General features: G+C 40.6%; 1 protein-coding gene across 5 annotated transcripts in view; it reads right to left on the bottom strand.

Annotated features, from left to right (window-relative positions):
* The window catches only part of LOC113926683 (24-hydroxycholesterol 7-alpha-hydroxylase), a 95362-nt gene that overhangs the window by 8862 nt on the left and 63588 nt on the right, over nucleotides 1–22912 (bottom strand). For all 5 annotated transcript variants that reach the window (XM_027601942.2, XM_027601940.1, XM_027601939.2 and 2 more), the window contains 2 exons: nucleotides 11184–11279; nucleotides 10236–10324 (listed from right to left, as the gene is read on the bottom strand). In XM_027601942.2, coding sequence (XP_027457743.1) covers nucleotides 10236–10324; nucleotides 11184–11279 — 185 coding nt within the window. The remainder of the gene's footprint in view (nucleotides 1–10235; nucleotides 10325–11183; nucleotides 11280–22912) is intronic.

Here is a 22912-nt window from a genome sequence, read left to right as displayed (position 1 = left end):
AGGAAATCGTGACCTGAGTCGAAATCACAAGTTGGGCGCTTAACCGACTAAGTCACCCAGGCTCCCCACGTACACTTTTTATATTTTCCTGACTATACCACAGGCATACCTCGTTTTATTGAATTTCACAGATATTGTCTGTTTTACAAATGTAAGGTTTGTGGCAACTCTGCATTGAGCAAGTCTATGGGCACCATTTTTTCAACAGCATTTGCTCACTTTGTGTCTTTCAGTCACATTTTGGTAATTTTCACAGTATTTCAAACCTTCATTATTATTAAACTTGTTATGGTGATCTGTGATCAGGGATTACTACTAGCTGAAAGTTCAGCTTAGCTTATAGTTAGCATGTTTTTAGCAATAAAGTAGTTAAAGTCAGGTACATGCATTTTTTAGACATAATGCTATTGCACACTTAACAGACCACAACATAGCTTTTATATGCACTGGGAACCCAAAAATTTCATTTGACTCACTTTTATTGCGATAATTGCTTTGTTGCAATGGTCTGGAATCAAACCTGTATAATTTTTTTAAAATGAAGTCACGAGTGATGCACTTACATGGTCCTGTACAACATTGCTGTGAAGAATAAAGATAATAAAGTAACAGGAAGCATAAAGAGCCTCACTTTCCTCTCTCTGCTGGAGATAGTGTGAAAGAAACAGCACCTCATCTTCCATGAGGAGCTGGGGCCGTGGCAAACATCTCAGAACACTAAGGGTCCAATTTGGAGAAGACAACTAAGGGTGTGGGTATAAGTCACATGCCCTTCCTCCTTACCCTTCCTGGAAAAGAGTAACAGTTATGGGAACAGTGAACGGTCACTTAGGTTACATACTGAGAGTTCTTATAATAAAATGAGATCTTCATTCATTTATCCATTCAATGTTTATTGTCTTTCTGTGCTTTATGCTCTTCTAAGTGCTGAAGTTAACAAAATTTACTTTTGTAAACAAAAAACCACTCATGCTTTCATAAAAATGCTTAAATTCTAGCAGAGAGGTAGTAAGTAGGCAGCAAATAAATAAACAAGGAATGCATATATAAAGTACCAGAATAAGCACTAAAATAATAAATAAGACAAGATAAGGGGAAATGGAGTGATGGTGTGGGCTACAATATTTCAGGTGAAGAAGGTCTCCCTGAGGAGGTGACATTTCAGCAGACACTGGAATGGAGGAGGAGAACATGCCATATGAATATCTGAGTACAGAACTCCATGCAGAGGGAGTACAAGGTGCACAAATCCAGAGAAAGGAGAATGAGGAACAACAGAGGAGGCTAGTATTGCCAGAGATGAGTATGAACGGGCGGGGCGGGGGGGCGCTGTCAGGGAACTACTGCAAGGAGAGAGCCCACGGGGCATGCTGAAAACTACATTTTATTCGGTGAGATGGGAGGCCATTGGACAGTTTTGAGCAAACGTGATGTACGTTTCAAAAGAATTATTCTGACTGCTACGTTGAGAATAAAACATAACGTGATGGAGATGGAAGCCATTACAATTTTCCAGACAATAGGAAGTGGTGACTTGGACCAGGATGGTAGAAATTGTCATGAGCCACAGTGAGAGACCCGACATACTCTGGGGGATGGGCTTTACATTATAGATGTGGGAGACAGAGTCAAGAATGACTTTTGACTTGACAATGAGCTTTTGACCTGAGGAAATGCAAGGCTACAGTGGCTATTTACCTCAGCAATAGTGAGGACTGAAGGAAGAGCAGGCTGAGGAGCCGTCTTCTGGAGCTCAGTTTTGGAGCTGTTAAGCACAGCTTGTGTAGACGCTGAGGGGAAGCTGGGTAGACGGGCCTGATGTGTAGGAGAGATTCAGTCAGGCCCGGAGACATATAAGATATAAACACAGAGTCACCACTATTCAGAGGATTATTTAGAGCCAAAAGACAGGAGACCTCATTAAGGGGGTCAGTTAAATAGGAAAACAAAAAACAAAAAACAAAAAAACTAGAAATTTGACAAGAGAGTTCCGGGACACTCCAAAATTTGGAGGTCAGGAAGGTGAGAAAGATGAGCAAAGGACACTGGGAAGGAGCAGCCAAAGGGGTAGAATAACAAAACAAGAGTGGTATCTCTAAAGCCCCAGGGGGTATTTCATGGAGGGCACGAGCCCCCGTATCAAATGGAAAATGTGGCAGGCACCAACCAACATATAAAATTCAACATCAAAGTTCCCAGTTACTAAAATGACCAATTCTCAGTACTTAGCTCCCTTCCTGGAAGTAAATTAGATGAGATCCCTTTCTCAGATAACCCAGCTGACGTTTGGGGTCAGTAGAATAAGCCGGGACTTCCCAATATTCAACGCTTACCTGGCAGCACTAGAGAAATACTGGCTAGTTCTGCATTTGTGAATTACAAAACAGTTTTGCAGGTTCCACTTGATCCAAACAAAGCCGATTTCCTTGCAGCGCTGGCTTTAGCCCTTGTCTGACAGTAGTCTGCTAGAGAGCAGTGCACTGCTATGAGCTGGGCCCCCTGGCATAGAGGACCATTGGCACCCGTCCTGTCCAGTCCTCAGAGCAGAGGCACTGCCACAGCCTAAGGACAATGAACCCTCTGGAGGGCAGGGTGGCGGCCGTTCCAGTGAGGAAGGCACTCGGGGCAGAGAAACAACCTGTTCCAAGGCACAGTCTCACGAGGGGCCCTGGAACATCGAGGGGCCTGTGAGGGCTTCACGCCCTGCCCTCTAGGAGGTGAGGTGATGAGAGATGAAGCTGGTGGAGCAGGATGACCCTGTTCATGGAGAGTTTGAGTGACAGTGTTGGGTCTTTGATCCTGAATGTGCTGCAGACCTAGTGAATAAATTGCGCTTATTGAAAAATTCTACCTGTGTGTGGAAATGCCATTTCTTTAAGCATTTTGACACACAGAAGACCCTCTACATATAGTTCCTCTATCACGCAGAGGAGAATGTAAGCAAGACCAATGTCCACAAGCTATTTAAGGGTAGACATGTTAGCAATACTACATATATTTTGATTAGAAATAATTGGAAAAAATATTTACGAATTCATTAAAAGAGCTTCCCACTACAATCTGTGAGGCATTTCCTTAACTAACTTGAGTCCCTGCGATGTTCTTTAAAATCATAAAACTGCACTTCCCATAAGGTAAAATGATAATGGAGGCTTTTGACCAATTCATACTGTGCTTGAGAGAGGCTTTAATATTTTTCTTCTTTTATCTTTGCGGGTTAAGTTAGTTTAGTTATTAAGTTAGTGTTAGTTATTAAAAGAGCATAAAGTTAACATATTTCATATTAGTTCTAAGCATTTTGATTGATATCCTAGTTAGAGGAAAGGTAAAGTGAATTAACATACAGATAAGAAGTAATATGTACTAAAAATGATATTTTTCTCCAAAGCCAAATATTTGAATATTGTAGCAAAATTACCTCAATTATTCACTAGTCACTTTTTCTACAATCGCAGAAAAGTGTTTTCAAGCCTTTACCATGTTATTGAATTTTGTTTGATGCCTAAAATATCAGAGACTAACTTATACGTCCCTGTGACATTAAAAGCTTTTTATGTCAAAGAAAATGAGCTTCATAAATTTGTATTTTTACAGAAGCAAACTGAGCTATGTTCATGTTAGGAAAGTTTTCTTAATGCTCTTGTGTCAAAACAGTGAACATAATGAGGCATATTATTTATAACAAATATATTTTTTACACTTACAAGGACAACATTACACATCTACAAATAAAGCTCATTAAAATATGAACATGTTGAAAATTCCTTCAATACTTAGTACTTGGGTGTTTTCCCCGTTTGTAGATAAATGTTCAGGGACCACTACACAGACCTCGAGAGCACAGAGTCTGACACGACAGACCTCACACTAGTAATGCACATGGAGAGACAGGGTGACACTATGAGTAAAGGTAGAAACAAAAGGGCTGTGGAAGTTTGGAGTCTGGAGAGAGTGCTGTGATCTGGAGCAATTGGTGATAGCTTTGGTGGAGGTCAAACCTGAGCTAGACCTGGACGGAAGGAAACGGGCTTTAACTAAGTAGACATGTTGAGTGCGGGCATTCCACACGCAGCAGAGAGTATGAGCAGGCGAAGGAATGGGCACTGTAGCTGGGGGCTATTAGACCCTCTGGGAGGTGCCTCCCCATGTTCAGAAAGGTGTAAATCAGCGTCAAATCGTGGAGAGCCTGGAGTTCTAGGCTGATGAGCTTGGCCTGCAGGCAGCGGCACCAGAGTCTTAATGAGAGTGAGAGTCTGAGATGATTATTTGAAGACAGTGAATCTGTGTGTAGTAAGATGGATCGAAAGAAGAGATAATAGAGCCTGGGAGAAGGCTTAGCAAACTCTAATGTCACCTGATGGTGGGGCATGAAGACCTGGTTGAGGAGGTGGGAACCGTCATGGAAGGCCAAAGAGAGGGAGTAGAGGGTCACTCTAAAAGGCCAGGGGTCTAGAACAGGGCTCCATCAGAAAGAAACAGGGGGTACTAAAGGAATGCTAAGATTATGGGAAGCAAAAGATTTTAGTTTAACGTCTTGATTTTGAGATTGCCTCCCTCTCTTGCTTTTTTTTTTTTAAAATATTTTATTTATTTGACAGAGAGAGAGAGAGAGAGAGAGAGAGAGAGAGAGAGTGAGCAAGCAAGAGAGGGGACACAAGCAGGGGGAGTGGGAGAGGGAGAAGCAGGCCTCTGGCCGAGCAGGGATCCCTATGCAGGGCTTGATCCCAGGACCCTGGGATCATGACCCCAGCCGAAGGCAGACGCTCAATGACTGAGCCACCCAGGCGCCTCTCCCTCTCTTGCTTTTGAAAAGAAAAGCTCTTGCTTTTTCACCACACCCCCCTACTAGAAGTCATTGCGGGCAATGGCAGCATGGGCTGGAAAACTGCCATGGTTGCCAGGAGCAGGGACTCTGAAGTATATTCCGAGTTGCTACCAGCTGCGGCTTATGAAAATAGAATGATCTCGCCCTGGAATTCAGGGAAGGCAGCAGACTGACAGACTTTCACAGGCATCCTTCATGCAAGCATGGCTACTCGACTTAAAGGGGAAGGACTTTCCCCACAATCTCATCCGCCTTTGAAATCTTTTAGGAAAATGAATCAGTTTGGTGGCAGGAGGCAAAGTATTCTGGCCCCGTGGTTGTCAAACTTTCAACTGTGTCGGAATCCCCTGGAAGGCCTGTTAAAACACAGATTGCTGCACCCCTCTCCCAAAGTTTCTGATTCGGTAGGTCTGGGGAAGGGCCCAAGAATGTGCATTTTTTTGCAAGTTTCTGGGGAGTGTTACTACTGTTGGTCTGGGGATCACACTTTAAGAGTCACTGATCTAGAGGAAGTTGACAAGGAGAAAGGGAAAAAAATATGTTAAAATATGTAGTTTGTCAACCTTTTTAGTTTCAGTACAAAACTCACAGTGATAAAGACTGTCTCAGCTATACATGAAACACTTTTGATTGGGGAGGATGGTGAGGACATAATCTGTAGAGTAAACAGGCAGATGCTTACACTGAATGAGGGCGGGGGGACCCAGAATAAAGTAGGGAGGGGAGAAACGGAAAAAGGTAAGTGGGCAAGAAGGACCAGGAGAAAGCCTGTGGAAAAGAGAAGACAATGGGAACTAGGGAAAAGGAGGTTAAAAAAGCAGATAAGAAAACAAAGAGGAAAGGATGGGAGAACCTCTGTCCTGGACTTGAGACATTGTTTTCTGTTTCATCAAAGCAGGAGGGTACTTTTGAGGTTCCGTTTTCAGGCGAAACTCTAGAACGGATGTACTATGAGCTAGAAAGTTGGATACAATGTTTGAAACTTCCTATTCAAGCAAAAGGGCAAAGGAATAGTACTGACTTCAGTGAGATTAAGTACTCACCAAATAGAAATGATCTCATGGTATATTTTATTTATTTATTTATTTTTAAAGATTTTATTTATTTATTTGACAGAGAGAGAGAGCACAAGCAGGGGGAGTGGCAGGCAGAGGGAGAGGGAGAAGCAGGCTTCCCGCTGAGCAGGGAGCTCGACGTGGGGCCCGATCCCAGGAGCCCGGGATCATGACCTGAGCCGAAGGCAGTCGCTTAACCAACTGAGCCACACAGGCGCCCTCATGGTATATTTTAGATTCCAGACCTTCCAGAAAAAAATTTAAGACATGACATTTACTTTTGTTTTGGGATACACGCACAGTAAAGGAAACTCAGCCCCTCTGCAAAGCACAAGCTAACAAGAAAGCAATTCATGGATACGGTTAGAGCATGTCAATACAATATTTCATGGAATTCAGTAAACCCTGAAAGAACACTTTTGCTTTTGAGGAAATTATATTACTTAGGATGCTTTTGGTTGCAAGTGACAGAAAACCCCCATCAGACTGGTTCCTATATTGAAGGGAATGCATTGCTTTATGTACCTGCAAAACTGAGAGCTGGTGCTGGCCTCAGGCAGAGATCACTCCAGCTGCTCAGCGATGTTCCCAGGAAGCCAGTTTGCCTCCACTGCTCTGCTCTACGGGACCAACTGCATCCTAATACTGCCTGCTTTTATTGTCTCAAAATAGCTGCCAACAGTTTTGGGGGCCAAGTGCTTCTGTAATTCACATCCCACAGGGAATGATTATGTTTGACCCAGAAGTCTCAAAAGAAACCTTGGTGGTTAATGGCACTTCTTGAAACCTACACTGACAATGAAACGGACCATTATGGGAAGGAGGGAGGGGACAGGGATGGCAACTGCGGATGGGCTTAGGGAAGAGTGCTCCACTCCTATGGAGCTGGGGGCGGAATCAGCACCCCAGAATCCCATGGATCCCCAAACGAAAGCGAGGGCTGTCAGGAAGGGAGGAGGGATATTAGATAACGGGTAGACAATAGCCTATGGGCAGTATGGTGACGCGCACAGATATAATTCGGTCCTCATTTGCTGGGAATTAAACCCTGTTTCTAAACAGGAGACATCTAACTTGCTCAAGAGCAGTCACTGAGTTGGATGAGGGGAGAAAGCCCATCAAACAAACAAACAAAAACAAAGAGGGGAGAGCGGCGGAAGACACCCAGCGGAGAGCGGACTTTCTTCCTCTCACAGATAGAAATCCCGTCCAGGTATTCTGTGTTCCAGGCTGGAGATCTAGTTTGTAAACAGAAGGAAAAGAGGGTCTTTTCTGACACTCTCTGCTCAGAAATGAACATGTTTTATTTTAGAAGCCCTTTGGCCCCAGTATCAAAAGTCAGTCTTGAATTGCTTCTTCTGAGCTTGACAGACTTAAATCTTAGCCGCATAATGAAGTGTCAAAATGAAATGACTGGGAAAGGGCTGACTGCAATTTTGCCAGTGGTTTCTGGGCTCCTTTCAGCAAGTCACTGCTCCTCAGTAAAGCAGTAAGAGAGAGAAGCAGGCCTAACAATTCATAAAAGGGTCTGGCAGCCTGACTCTGTCTGGGACTTGACCACATCTACCCCTTCCCACCCTCACTCCCAACTCTTTTTTATAGGCCCCCCTAGGACATGTGCACCGCATACTGAAAATGTTAGGAAACAATTAGGTAAGTAAATACAGTTTGTTCAAGTCTACTTAACAACCGGAGTTGAGGGCATGCATTTGTTTATGTAACAAATTCCTCAGAGTAAACTGAATTTGCAACTTACCGTGAAATCCACAGAGATTTGAGTGTGCTCCCTCCTCTAAAGCACTCAGCTATTTCTAAGTATACAAGTACTTCTCCGAGTACTGCAAGGATACTTTACTGAATAAGGCACAGTTATTAAGATTGTATTATCGTTCAAATAAACATGTAGAAACAATTGTACACAGAGCTTCACAAATCCCAACTTACAGGTACATTGCATTCCATCCCATTCCTGTGAGTGCTTACTTTTCTTCCTCCCCTCAAACTTTGATATCACTGCCCCTTGGGAAGGTAAGCTTTCCTCTGTGCTGCTTATTGATGACTCTCATCGAGTCCATAAGCCTTTTCTAATCTTCTTCCTCAAAACTCCGACGGTGCTTATTATGTACATATGTCATCTGGCATTTCTCCTGGGTCATCTTATGCTGTTAAGTAGAGCTTGTTTTTCATGTTGCTCTGTCTCATCTCCCCAGCTACCTTATAAGCGACTCAGGAATGTTATGTGTCTGAATTTCCCCAGTGGTTCCTGAAGTGACTGGAGTTAAGACTATTAACCTCCTTGAGGGAAGGGACTTCATCCCTTATTTTGTTTTCCAAGGTAGCTCCTAGACCCCTATCCTGGCATAGAGCATACCCTCAGTAAATATTTACTGAATGGAAGAATAAACATACTAATATTAGGTGCTCCAGAGATATCTGTTAGGTTGAACCCTACTACTATTAATCTACTCTCAGCCGGACCTATGTTTGAACTGATTTTCCCATCACTGTGTAATTTTCATTAGTAATTCAATACAAGGGTTGCTAGTACTGCCCCAGGATATAGGAAGGACCCAAACACATACACAAAAAGTAGAGATCACAGTTTCTACTCCTGAGGAATCCACACTTCATTTCCACTTCTCAAGTGTTGTAGACTTACTCTTACTACACCCTCTTCTTAACCAAGCAAGCTTTTCTAAGTGAGGTATCTTGCCAAAGATCAGGGCTATTGTTTTACACTGGAATGTAACCCATATCAACGACCACCGTGAGACAGCCAACCAGGCATGCTCTTGCAGGGATGGGAAGCAAGGGAAATTAAGGCTGTTGGATGGAGGGTGTGTGTGTGTGTGTGTGTGTGTGTGTGTGTGTGTGTGTGTGTGTGTGTGTGTGTGTGTGTGTGTGTGTGTGTGTCTGCGCACGCAAGAGCAATATAGCAAGCACATTCCTTTGTGTTGAGATCATCAACTCTCAGAGATATGCACTGAACACTGGAAATCCCCTGTTCTATTCCTTCATTTAAATTCATAGTTTAAGAAGAGAACGTCCACGGTAAGGCAAACTTCTCATTCTGCATGCTACCATTGCTGAAAAAGTCTGGTAGTTCTTGCTGCTTTCTCCTGTTTTTCTACAAAACTACCAGACTTCTTCAGCAATAGAATTACTGTGAAGAGTTCCCTTCCTACCTGTTTCCAAGGGCTTCCTAGCAATGGGGAAGTGCTTAGCAGAGGTTCTTCCTCCAAACACATTTCCAGAATTCCCATTATTCAGAGCAGGAACAATATTCTTCCATTCTGATTTTTGGCTGGCAGCTGATAGCAGCACTGAATACTTATTTACTAAATTCAGCAAAACCTTCTGTGTTCCCTAATGAGAGGGGTTCTCATACTGCCTCAGTGGCCAGAACTCCAAGGGGTGACAGCTGCAAGGCCATAAGGCTATGTGTTCATGATGAACTTTGATCGTCAGCTACTTTAAAGGCAATTTTCTCTGACTCACTAAGTATTTGGTACATGAGAAAATAAACTGGCTCTTGGTATACAAATTTAGAATGGGTGCAGTTTTCTGAGGATTATACTAAAGATCTGTGGGATTAAATTTCTAGTGTAAAGATCCATCTTGCTAGAACACTGTCCAAACGAAGTCATCACTTTCCTGAAAAATTCTGCTTTGTCTGTCTTTAGGAACAATGTTTCATGGTTTGGCTACTTAAATAGAAAAGTTAAGGACTTTTAAAAGCAGAAAAACTAGACTATGGAGGTTTTATTTATTGTTACATTTATTCAACATTCAGACTTAACCTACAGATTTTGGTTATATGATACATATTTGCCACATCTCAGACTAAGCAGTTTTCAAAGGAAAACTTAACATCTTGTCCACCAAACTTGCTCTTGTTCCTGATTCCTCTATTTCCATCACGTCTTCCAGCCACCCACATTCAAGCCACCGTCCTCCACAAATCCTTCCCCTTGATCGATCCCATTTCTAATTATTTTCCAAATCTGGTGGATCCTACCACTCCATGTCTCCCACATGGAATATAAGCATGATTATATAACCTAAGTTATGCCCCACTCTAATCCATTCTATTAAAAAACATTTTAATAATCCTGCTTTCATCATGTAGCAGCAATTATAATATTTTTGTTCTCATGAGGTTCATCAGAAGCCACTGTAGACATTCCCACAAAGATATCGCACAATGCAACTAGCCAACTAAACAAAATGCGGTCTCCTGGATCTCCCTGTAGTTAGATAATAAAGAAAAGGGTGATTAAGCCAAAATTTTCCCCCCTCAGAGCCATCATCTTTCTTAGACTTTTTGGAGAAATGTGCTCAGCTGTCTCACTGACCTTCCAGGACACTGGTACTTCCCGCTTCCAAATGCCATGAACCAGTCCAAGAAAGCATGCTTCTCTAAATTTGCCTTTTTCCAACGTTCCTGTGGGAAGAAAGCATTTTTTTTTTCCAAATCAGCCTTATATAAATAAGCTTAACTTTATTTCTCTAGGCTAAAAATGACTTTGTACAGCTAATCCTTGCATATAAAGTTGCAGGGCTGTTGGTAATTTTTTCCCAACCTGTTATTAATATCAGACACAATTGTGTTTTTGGAATGTGAACCAATAAATAAAAAAGGTTTAAAAAGAATTCTGTTAAGTGGTAAATGTAAATGATAATGTAAATCAACCACGGAATTGACCTCAGAAAAGGAAGACTATTTATAATGAGGTCTCAGGCTCCATCACAGAATTGCCCTTGGTAATAAATTCAGTCAGTTACTGGCAGTCCTGCTTAGTGGAGGGAACTTGGGATGTGGACTGAATACATTTGGATGCCATTTTTTAAAAAGTTTACCTAAAGGCAGAGAATGGACTAAATGAACTCTTAAGATTCTGCTCAGCCCCATAACTCCCCAATTTTAAGATACAGCAAAGCAGTTTTAACTTGCCTTGTTTTTCTTTTGTTATACTCCTTGGAAACCAGTAACAAAACCAATTTGCCTGACAGATATAAAATAAGTCTTCTATCAGAACCAGACATATTTACTGTCATGTACTTTGCCGGTTTCAGGTCATTTATTTTAAAGTTGGTGAATCTTACTCAAAAACTTTTCTATTTCATTTGTGTTATACCATCCATATTACAAGTCTAATTTTTCCTTTGTAGTCAACTTGGTTGTTAGTTACCAGAGAATAGGGCTGCTTAATGATAGAGGGATAGTTAATCTATGAATTCATACTCCTGGTTTAAAAGAAATTAAAATCAAAGGACAATGTATATTGAAAGAGATAACTTACAGGTTTGAACAATTCAGGTTCAGGAAAATATTCTGGATTTCTATGCAGCCAAAACGGAGACAACATCAACAAGTCACCAGAAGGAATAGTGTAATTCTACGACAGAAAAATCAGTTTCAAGTCATTTTTTTGAAATCTACTTTCAGGAGAGTTTGGGTCATTAAAAATAATGCTCCAACTATATTGTAGGGAAGACACATACATTTTATAATCAATGGTGAGAAAATCTAACTCTTTCCTGGAAGGATCATTTCTATTTTCCAACTTAGGTGATGGCTATGTTCTAATTCTGACGATTAGTTACATGTGACTATTAAGTTTGGTTACACGGGAAAAATATTAGATAAATGAGAAAATTTTAGAAACTAGTATATGTCTGCTGTGATGCAGCTTTTGATGTTCGCTACTGCGGTTTGCAGCAAGTGCTTCTGATGATGGGAACCACAGTGGACCCCCAGGTTGTGACTGTGGAACAGAAAAATCTGAGACAGGACACTGGCCATAGTAGGACCGAGGACAGGGCAGTGGGTGTTCTGTCCCTAGGACACTCATGGTAGTGTCAAGGAAGAGACAGTGGATCCTCTCTCTCTCTCTCTCTCTCTCTTTTCTTTTTCCTCACTCCTGAAGCAACTGTTAGGGCAGAAAGAGTATGAAGGCAACTGGTTAGGAAGACATAGGACAAAGCGAGTATTGTGTGTTTCTTTGGTTGATTTTGTGTTTGGGATCGCTATGGCTGTGGGACTGAGGCTAAGCAGTGTGTTTCCTCAAGCAGAAGAGTCTGCATTGTCCTTCCCTGTTTATGTTATCGTAGGTTTTCATGATACATAAATTATTCTGAGAACTAAAAATCGTGTCATAAAATCACTCTTCCATTATCATGTTCAGGAACCATAGGACAAAGAGCTCTCCCATAGTGTGTAGCCATTAGATGGCTGTCAGCTTTACTGAGACAGAGACGTTTTATTAGTAACTCCCAGAACCAATCATTGGAAGCCACTTACCTATTTAACCCTGTGGGATTTTGAAATGTCCTCAAGATATTTGCAAAACACTTACCTTATGCATCTAGAATGTAAGCACCTTACAATTAAAAACATGTCTTTTTCTGATAGCAGGAAGTGGTGTATGGGAAGGGGGGGGTCATCATTTTTTTTTAATTAGAGGTGGGGGAGGGGCAAAGGAAAGAGTGAATCTTAAGCAGGCTCCATGCCCAGCTCGGAGCCTGACACGTGGCTCAATCTTACGGTCCCAAGATCATGACCTGAGCTGAAATCAAGAGTCAGACACTTAAATGACTGAGCCACCCAGGCGCCCTGGGGTCATCATTTTTTAACCAAAGAGAAGCCCTGTTGGCTCTAGTGGGGGCTGAATATTGCTTGTGGTTTGGCAGTTGCAGTGCCAGAAGCGCCGGAGAGAGCTCTCAAACTGGGAAGAGAGCGAGGATTGTGCTGGTGCCCTCTTACCGTTTTTGAAGTAGGGAAAGACTTGTAAGATCCCAAGCCTGTCTGTTTCTTCTACCCCTCCTGGAACTGGGGTTAGAGAGCTCATGGCTGACTCTGAGATCAGCTGCTGAGGGCCCTGATGTGTATTTGGAGGCGGGGCTGGGGACCCCTGGGCCAGGGCTCCAGGTAGGCCAACAGCTGCCCTTCTCCTCCACACCAAACAGGCCCCTTTAGTGGCTGTTGAGCCATAATTATGTTGGAGACTACTGGCTGCCGAAGCCTACAACGCCGGCTAGAAAAAGACTTCAAATGGAATCTCAGTAACAGAATTAACATTAGCAACATGGAGGAGACCAGAAAAAATTCCTGTCACAGAGGCAGATGCCGGGCTGATGAATGGCATAAAGGGTCTGAGATAGCGCCCCACGTCGGGCTCCACTCGAGCATGGAGTCAGCTTGAGGTTCTCTCTCTCCCTCTTCCTCTGCCCCCCCACCCCCAGCTCATGTGTGCTCTCTCTCTCTCAAAATACATAAGTAAAATCTCTTAAAAAAAATTAAAGAGCATACACTTTTGCATGATAAAAAATGCTGTCAAAATTTTAGAAAATTCAGAAAAATAGAAAAAGCTAGAAAACAACCAGAGTGCTAACATCAAAAAACAGTCATCAACTGGCTAGACTTCCCTCCAGTACTTTTACCAAACAGTTTAGTGTTTTGTTGTTGTTGTTGTTGTTGTTGTTGTTAAACATAGTTTTATCATGCTGAATAGTTAACTTTTGAATCTTACTTTGTTCATCTAATATTATAGCATAAGTATTTTTTCCTTTATATAGTAGACGCATTGTGAAGTTTTATCTCCAATGTTTGTTTAATCTTTTACTGGGTAGGTTAAACCATAAATAATTTAATCACTCCCTAGGTTTCTTTCTATAATAAATGCCATCAAAAGCATCTTCTTCCACAAAGCATTTTTCATATAAAATCTTTTAACATAGATGTTCAGAAGACATAGGGCATGGATATTTTTGAAGGCTGTTAATACGGTTTGCTCAACTGTTCCCTCAAATCTTGTGCCTAAATATATTTCTACCTGTAATAATATATGAATGTCAATTTCATTGCCCTCTTCTCTGCCAATCTGACATTTTTAATAGGTTATTTTTGGTTTCTATATACATTTTTCCATCTTTGTTGAGCATTTTTCCATGTTAAGTTATTTTCTCCCATGAACTCTTGTGTTCATGTCCTGTCCTCATTAATCTATGTGATATTCATGCTTTACTTATTGATCTGCGAGTTCTTTAAATATTAAAACTATTTACCCCTGTGTAGTACTTATATTTATATTTGTTCATAATTTTTGGTTTACATCTAACTTGGATTATACTTTAAAAAAAAGACATGTTAAATTTTAATGCGATATATTCAAATCCGTTCATTTTTGTGGTTTCATTGATGAACCCTAAGCTCTGGCAGCCCTCTCCTCTCTAACATAGTGGTTCTCAAAGGCGGTCTAGAAACTTCTGGGAGTTCTCAAGACCTTCTCAGAGGCTCTGCGAGGTCAAAAATCATTCCTGGGTAAAAGACTCATTCAAAGTATAGGATAAACCAAAGGATTTTCATGTAACTGAGTACAAAAAATTCACGGATATTTCAGATTGCAACAAACTTTTAAGGAACTCCCACTGTTGGGGCACCTGGGTGGCTCAGTTGGTTAAGCGTCTGCCTTTGGCTCATGATCCCGGGATTCTGGGGTTGAGCCCCTCATCGGGCTCCCTGCTCAGTGGGGAGTCTGCTTCTCCCTCTCCCTCTGCCTCCTCCCCTGCTCGTGCTCTCTCTCTCTCTCTCAAATAAATAAATGAAATCTTTAAAAAAAGAGAGAGAGAAACTCCCACTGTTGAGTTTCAGTGAGGTATGAGAGTGACATGTCTGTGGATTTTCTTCATGAACGGAAATAATAAATCACAACAGATTGATTCCAGACACATTTATGGGAATCCAGATGTCCTCTATTAGCAAGGCATTAGACAGATCTGCAAAAACTTAAAATGATGCTATTCTACATTTTTTATTTTTTGGAAAATACAGCTATGTTTCATAAAACCATGTTATTATTTTAACATGTAATAGGTTTCCTGTTATTTTTATTTACCAAATAAATATAATAATTTCTCAGCTTTAGTTTCTAATAAAATTAATATCGGTAGATATAATTCACATAGATAACACTCTTTGGGGTTCTCAATAATTCTACGTGTACAAAGCAATGCTGAGAACAAAAAGTTTGAGAACTGCTACTCTGAAAAGTTAAAAAATACCCACTTTTTAGCCAGTCATCCCAAACCACATATTAATCTCTTCCCCTTCATTGACTTATAATGAGTCATTTATCCTATATTACGTTCTTATGTACAAAAGGGTTTGTTTCTGTATTATCTATCCAGTCTGTTATACTGATACTGAATATCTAGTATGACACCTTATCATACCATTTTATTTTATTAAATTTCATGCCATTTTAATTGTTGTAGTTTTATAACATGTTTTAATACCTTGAGAAGATAATTAATAGTCTTTAATCATTCATATTTTCCAACACTTCCTTGTTTATTCTTTTCTGGGCATTCTTGCAGATTAACTGTGTACCAAAAGTATACAACCTTGAAAAGAGAATACTGGTAGAAGTTTAAAAGTTTTGGAAAGATAGTATAATAAAGAAAAAGAAGGAATAGAGTAAGTCAAAGAAAGTAGATAATATTTGTCTGTTTTAATTTGTCCCAAAAATATAGAAAGGAGAAAGTACAAAAGCAAAGATAAACAATGAGACCATGTTCAGATGACATCAGGAAAGAGCAGTGGGAGAGCACTTGTAGTGTTCACAGCATGAAACTTTGACCCGTTGTCCAATGGTGTAGGAAACATGAACCTCTGCCACTACTTGACACAGATGACCCCATCTGAAATGTTTTTATAATGCAAATTTCTGGGAACCCATTCATATATTCAACAGACTTCCCACCTGTTTTAGAAAATTTATGAAGGTTAAAAGGACCACATTGTATGAATTTAGACTAAGGAAATAATTACTAATGTGTACCAGGATTTGGCTATACAGATGCCCATCTTTGCACTGCTTATAAACAACTGGAAGCCATACACATTCAGGAATAGGGAACTGATTTAAAAATCAATACTATGTCCAATATTAGATTATTATGCTACAATTCAAAGTGGTGTAGATGTCTTTTATTGAGACAGAAAACTTTGGTGAACTACTATTAATATAAAAGCAAATTATGAGAAAATTAGCACAGTATGGCCCCAACTGAATTTTTTAAAATGCACAGACTACAGGAAAAAAATCTGAAATTATGAGAATACCAAAATGTTCTTAGTGGTTATCAGACTTGTAAAATTTTGAGCAATCTTTATTTTCCTCTTTTAGCTTTTTTAATGGTTTGCTCCTGAAAAGTAATTACCATGATTTATTTACGTAATAATAAGAAAAAGCTGTGCAAGTTGTCATTTTCAGAGTTAAAGTCTCAACCCTGCAGGGGAGAAGTTCACAGGGATTAGTGTACGCTTCCTTGGAGGAAAGGTTGTATTTATTTTATTTATAAAAGAAATAGTATGTACAGAAGACCTTTTACAAATATTAAAAAGATATTGCGAAAAATAAGGAAAGGAAGTTCTGGAGCATTCTTGGAAGATGGCATCCTGAGTACATGTCTCTGGGTTGCCTGATCACTAAGAGAGCCACCACTAGGGCTTGGAGTGAGCCTGGATCCATCTGGGCCTCATGTCCTCTAGGAAGAAACTGTGAATGTGAGGAAGTGGAGGTAAGAGACTATGATCTTTTCATAACTTCTCTAGTTGTTTCAGACATCTATTACTTTTAATTAAAAATTTTTACTGGGAATCCATAATGTTGGAATTATAAAACAGCTCAGTTGTGTAAGAGTATTATATGCAGTGAATCATAAATGTGCTTATTGCCTCGGACCAATAATCCACTACTAAAACATATTTCAAGAATAATCATTAAAAAAATTTACTATGCACAAAGATGCAAATAATTACCACATTAAAATAACCACAAAGGAAAACAAGCTAAATTCTCAAGAGTTGGGAAATAATTAAATATTTAAGCTATCAATTCAGTGGCCTATTATGAGGCCATCGAAATAAATATTAAAACTCTGGAGCATGAGAAGTATAATAATGTTTAAAAAATGTTTAAATCAAAGATTTATACTATGATGAAACACAGGTTTCAGCATTGATGTCATACAAGGAGCAAGTTAGATAAAGGATCATTGGGGTTGTACATGCACAAGTGTATATGTGTGTGCATGTGTTTGAGCTTGGGTGTTTCTTTTCGTAAAATTCTTGAATGAGTAAAATTACCTTTGAAAAAATATGAGATGTTAATGGCCACAACAAATTTATAATCTGAGATCAGAAAGAGGAAATGAGAGAAAAAGAAAAGAGTTAAGGAAGAAGAGGGAAAGCATACTGCTGATTTTTCTCTTTATGGTCTTTCACACACACACACACACACACACACACACACACACAGAGAGAGAGAGAGAGAAATAAAGAAAGCAAAAGGAGGAAGGATAGAAGAAAGGAAAGAATGAAGGAAGGAAGGAGAAAGAGAGAGAAAGGAGGGAGGGTGGAAGAGAGAATAAAGAAGTAAAGAGAGCAAGATGGCAGAGGAGTAGGAGACCCAGATTTCGTCTGGTCTCAGGAATTCAGCTGAATAGGGATCAAACCATTCTGAACACCTACGAACTCAACAGGAGATCAAAGAGGAGAGTAGCAACAACTCTCTGAACAGAGAAGCGACCACCTACTGGAAGGTAGGACGTGCGGAGAAGTGAATCCGAGGCGATATTCGGGAGGATAGACGGCGGGGGAGAGGCCTCCGCCAGCCACTTCTGGCAAGTGCTAGAGCCGCGGAGCACAAAATCGGACCTTTTAGAAGTTGGCTCCGCTGAGGGACGTCGCTCCAGTGGCTAAGCGGGGGTGGAACCCTCGCGGGACAGTGGGGTCTCAGGACCCTTGGGGTCACAGAAAGACCGGGGGAGCCTGAGGGCGCCAGAGCTCCCAGGTATGGGAGTGGGGAAGCCGGCTGCAGAGACGGAGCTGAGGCGCGGGCTCTCAGCTTGGGGTTGCCATAAACTGTGATCCGCGGCCCAGTCGGGCCACTGCTCCTGCAGCAGGGACCCAACAGGCGGCAGATCCGGGGAGACTCCCCTTCCTTCCCGGGGAGGAGCGGCGCGGGAACGCACCACAGGGATCTGCTGGGTTTGGAGACTCCACACGGGGTCGGGTGCCAGAGATACAAACGCTCGGTCACAGGCCGGGTGAGCACGGAGTGCGGCCGGAGACCGGGGACAAGGGAGTGACTGCTTTTCTCTGGGGGCGCACTAAGGAGCGGGGCCCCGAGTTCTCAGCTCCTCCTGGTGGAGATTGGGAGGCCACCATTTTTGCCCTGGTCCTCCAAGGCTGTACGGAGAGCTTGCAGGGAACAAAAGCTCCTGAGATCAAACCCGAGCAGCTTGCTTAGCCCGGACCGACAAGGGCGGGGCAATTCAGCCTCAGGCAAAGACATTTGGAAACCACAGCAATAGGCCCCTCCCCCAGAAGATCAGCACGAACAGCCAGCAAGCCAAGACCAAGTTTACCGAGCAAGGAGAACGGGAGAACTCCAGCGCTAGGGAATACTGCACATAGAATTCATAGCTTTTTTTTACCATGATTCATTAGTTCATCAAAGTTAATTTTTGTTAACTGTTTTTTTTTTCTTTTTCTCTTTCCCTTTTTCAACCAACATCTTATCAATCTTTTTAAAAAAAAACATTTTTTATTTTTCATTTTTAGAGTCATATTTTATCCCTTCATAGTAGTTACCCTTATTTTTGGCATATATATATAAGTTGTTCTCTCTTTAAAATTTTGAGATACAGTTTCTTCTAACAGATAAAAATATACCCTAAATCACTAGTGTATGGTTCTGTTCTAGTCTCCTGCCTGATCACATTCTCTCCCTTCTTTTCTTTTTTTTTTTTAATCTTCTTTCTTTTTTCAAACAACTTCTTATCTTATCAAGTCCTTTTATAAAATCTTTTATAATTTTCATCTTTACAGTCATCTTCTATCCCTTCATTGTATCAACCCTTATTTTGTACATATATGTCTTTCTTCCTTTAAAATTTTAGGAGGCACTTTTTTCTAACAGACCAAAATACGCCCAAAATCTAGTGTGTGGCACTGATCTATGCACTAGCCTGATCATATTTGATCACATTCTGCTTTTTTTTGTATTGTTCTGTTTTTGTTTTTATCTTTTTTTCTTTTTTTTTTTTCTCTTTCTTTTTTCTTTCTTTCCCTTTCTTTTCCCCTGGTTTCAGGTCTTTTCTGATTTGTATACAGTATATTTGCTGGGGACATTGTAAATCTGTTAGCATTTTGTTCTCTCATTCATCTATTCTCCTCTGGACAAAATGACAAGACGAAAAAAATCACCTCAGCAAAAAGAACAAGAGGTAGTACCGTCAGCCAGGGACCTACTCAATACGGACATTAGTACGATGTCGGACCTAGAGTTCAGAATCATGACTTTAAAGATACTAGCTGGGCTTGAAAAAAGCATGGAAGTTATTAGAGAAACCCTTTCTGGAGAAATAAAAGAACTAAAATCTAACCAAGTCGAAATCAAAAAGGCTATTGATGAGGTGCAATCAAAAATGGGGGCACTAACTGCTAGGATAAATGAGGCAGAAGAGAGAATCAGTGATATAGAAGTCCAAATGATGGAAAGTAAAGAGGCTGAGAAAAAGAGGGAGAAACAACTACAGGATCACGAAGGCAGAATTCGAGAGATAAGTGATTTGATAAGACGAAACAACATTAGAATAATTGGGATCCCAGAAGAAGAAGAAAGAGAGAGAGGGGCAGAAGGTATATTGGAGCAAATAATAGCAGAGAACTTCCCTGATGTGAGGAAGGAAACAGGCATCAAAATCCAGGAGGCACAGAGAACCCCTCTCAAAATCAATAAAAATAGGTCAACACCCCGACATCTAATAGTAAAACTTACGAGTCTCAGAGACAAAGAGAAAATCCTGAAAGCAGCTCGGGAGAAGAGACATGTAACCTACAATGGTAAAAATATTAGACTGGCAACAGACCTATCCACAGAGACCTGGCAGGCCAGAAAGGACTGGCAAGATATCTTCAGAGCACTAAACGAGAAAAATATGCAGCCAAGAATACTATATCCAGCTAGGCTGTCATTGAAAATAGAAGGAGAGATAAAAAGCTTCCAGAACAAACAAAAACTAAAGGAATTTGCAAACATGAAACCAGCCCTCCAAGAAATATTGAAAGGGGTCCTCTAAGCAAAGAGAGAGCCTAAAAGCAGCAAAGATCAGAAAGGAACACAGACAACATACAGTAACAGTCACCTTACAGGCAATACAATGGCACTAAATTCATACCTTTCAATAGTTACCCTGAATGTAAATGGGCTCAATGCCCCAATCAAAAGACACAGGCTATCAGATTGGATTAAAAAACAAGACCCATCCATATGCTGTCTGCAAGAGACTCATTTTAGACCCAAAGACACCCCCAGACTGAAAGTGAGGGGGTGGAAAACCATTTACCATGCTAATGGACACCAAAAGAAAGCTGGGGTGGCAATCCTTATATCAGACAAACTAGATTTTAAAACAAAGACTGTAATAAGAGATGAGGAAGGACACTATATCCTACTTAAAGGGTCTATCCAACAAGAAGATCTAACAATTGTAAATATCTATGCCCCGAACATGGGAGCAGCCAATTATATAAGGCAATTAGTAACAAAAGCAAAGAAACACATTGACAAAAATACAATAATAGTGGGGGACTTTAACACCCCCCTGACTGAAATGGACAGATCATCTAAGCTCAACAGATCATCTAAGATCAACAAGGAAATAAAGACTTTAAATGACACACTGGACCAAATGGACTTCACAGACATATTCAGAACATTCCATCCCAAAGCAACGGAATACACATTCTTCTCTAGTGCCCATGGAACATTCTCCAGAATTGATCACATCCTAGGTCACAAATCAGGTCTCAACCGGTACCAAAAGATTGGGATCATTCCCTGCATATTTTCAGGCCACAATGCTTTGAAACTAGAACTCAATCACAAGAGGAATGTCAGAAAGAACTCAAATACATGGAGGCTAAAGAGCATCCTACTAAAGAATGAATGGGTCAACCATGAAATTAAAGAAGAATTAAAAAAATTCACGGAAACCAATGAAAATGAAAACACAACTGTCCAAAATCTTTGGGATACAGCAAAGGCAGTCCTGAGAGGAAAGTATATAGCAATACAAGCCTTTCTCAAGAAACAAGAAAGGTCTCAAATACACAATCTAACCCTACACCTAAAGGAGCTGGAGAAAGAACAGCAAATAAAGCCTAAACCCAGCAGGACAAGAGAAATAATAAAGATCAGAGCAGAAATCAATGAACTAGAAACCAAAAGAACAGTAGAACAGATCAACGAAACTAGGAGCTGGTTCTTTGAAAGAATTAACAAGATTGATAAACCCCTGGCCAGACTTATCAAAAAGAAAAGAGAAATGCCTCAAATCCACAAAATCATGAATGAAAGAGGAGAGATCACAACCAACACCAAAGAAATACCAACAATTATAAGAACATATTATGAGCAACTCTCTGCCAGCAAATTAGATAACCTGGAAGAAATGGGTGCATTCCTAGAGATGTATCAACTACCAAAACTGAACCAGGAAGAAATAGAAAACCTGAACAGACCTATAACCACTAAGGAAATTGAAGCAGTCATCAAAAATCTCCCAAGAAACAAAAGCCCAGGGCCAGATGGCTTCCCAGGGGAATTCTATCAGACATTTAAAGAAGAATTAATACCTATTCTCCTGAAACTGTTCCAAAAAATAGAAATGGAAGGAAAACTTCCAAATTCATTTTATGAGGCCACCATTACCTTGATCCCAAAACCAGACAAAGATCCCATCAAAAAGGAGAATTACAGACCAATATCCTTGATGAACATGGATGCAAAAATTCTCACCAAAATACTAGCCAATAGGATCCAACAGTACATTAAAAGGATTATTCACCACGACCAAGTGGGATTTATCTCTGGGCTGCAAGGCTGGTTCAACATCCGCAAATCAATCAACGTGATACAATACATTAACAAAAGAAAGAACAAGAATCATATGATCCTCTCAATAGATGCAGAAAAAGCATTTGACAAAGTACAGCATCCTTTCTTGATCAAAACTCTTCAGAGTATAGGGATAGAGGGTACATACCTCAATATCATAAAAGCCATCTATGAAAAACCGACAGCGAATATCATTCTCAATGGGGAAAAGCTGAGAGCTTTTCCCCTAAGGTCAGGAACGCGGCAGGGATGTCCACTCTCACCACTGCTATTCAACATAGTATTAGAAGTCCTAGCCACAGCAATCAGACAACAAAAAGAAATCAAAGGCATCCAAATCGGCAAAGAGGAAATCAAACTCTCACTCTTTGCAGATGATATGATACTGTATGTGGAAAACCCAAAAGACTCCACCCCAAAACTGCTAGAACTCATACAGGAATTCAGTCAAGTAGCAGGATATAAAATCAATGCACAGAAATCAGTGGCATTCCTATACACCAACAACGAGACAGAAGAGAGACAAATCAAGGAGTCGATCCCATTCACAATTGCACCCAAAACCATAAGATACCTAGGAATAAATTTAACCAAAGAGGCAAAGGATCTGTACTCAGAAAACTATAAAATACTCAGGAAAGAAACTGAAGAAGACACAAAAAAATGGAAAAACGTTCCATGCTCATGGATTGGAAGAACCAACATTGTGAAGATGTCAATGCTACCTAGAGCTATCTACACATTCAATGCAATCCCCATCAAAATACCATCCACTTTTTTCAAAGAAATGGAACAAATAATCCTAAAATTTGTATGGAACCAGAAGAGACCCCGAATAGCCAGAGGAATATTGAAAAAGAAAAGCAAAGCTGGCGGCATCACAATTCCGGACTTCCAGCTCTATTACAAAGCTGTCATCATCAAGACAGTATGGTACTGGCACAAAAACAGACACATAGATCAATGGAACAGAATGGAGAGCCCAGAAATGGACCCTCAACTCTATGGTCAACTTATCTTTGACAAAGCAGGAAAGAATGTCCAGTGGAAAAAAGACAGTC

Source organism: Zalophus californianus, chromosome 7 (assembly GCF_009762305.2).
Source record: "Zalophus californianus isolate mZalCal1 chromosome 7, mZalCal1.pri.v2, whole genome shotgun sequence".
NCBI lineage: Eukaryota > Metazoa > Chordata > Mammalia > Carnivora > Otariidae > Zalophus > Zalophus californianus.
The sequence above is the reverse complement of the archived record's forward strand: the minus strand, read 5'-3'. Positions and strand labels throughout refer to the sequence as shown.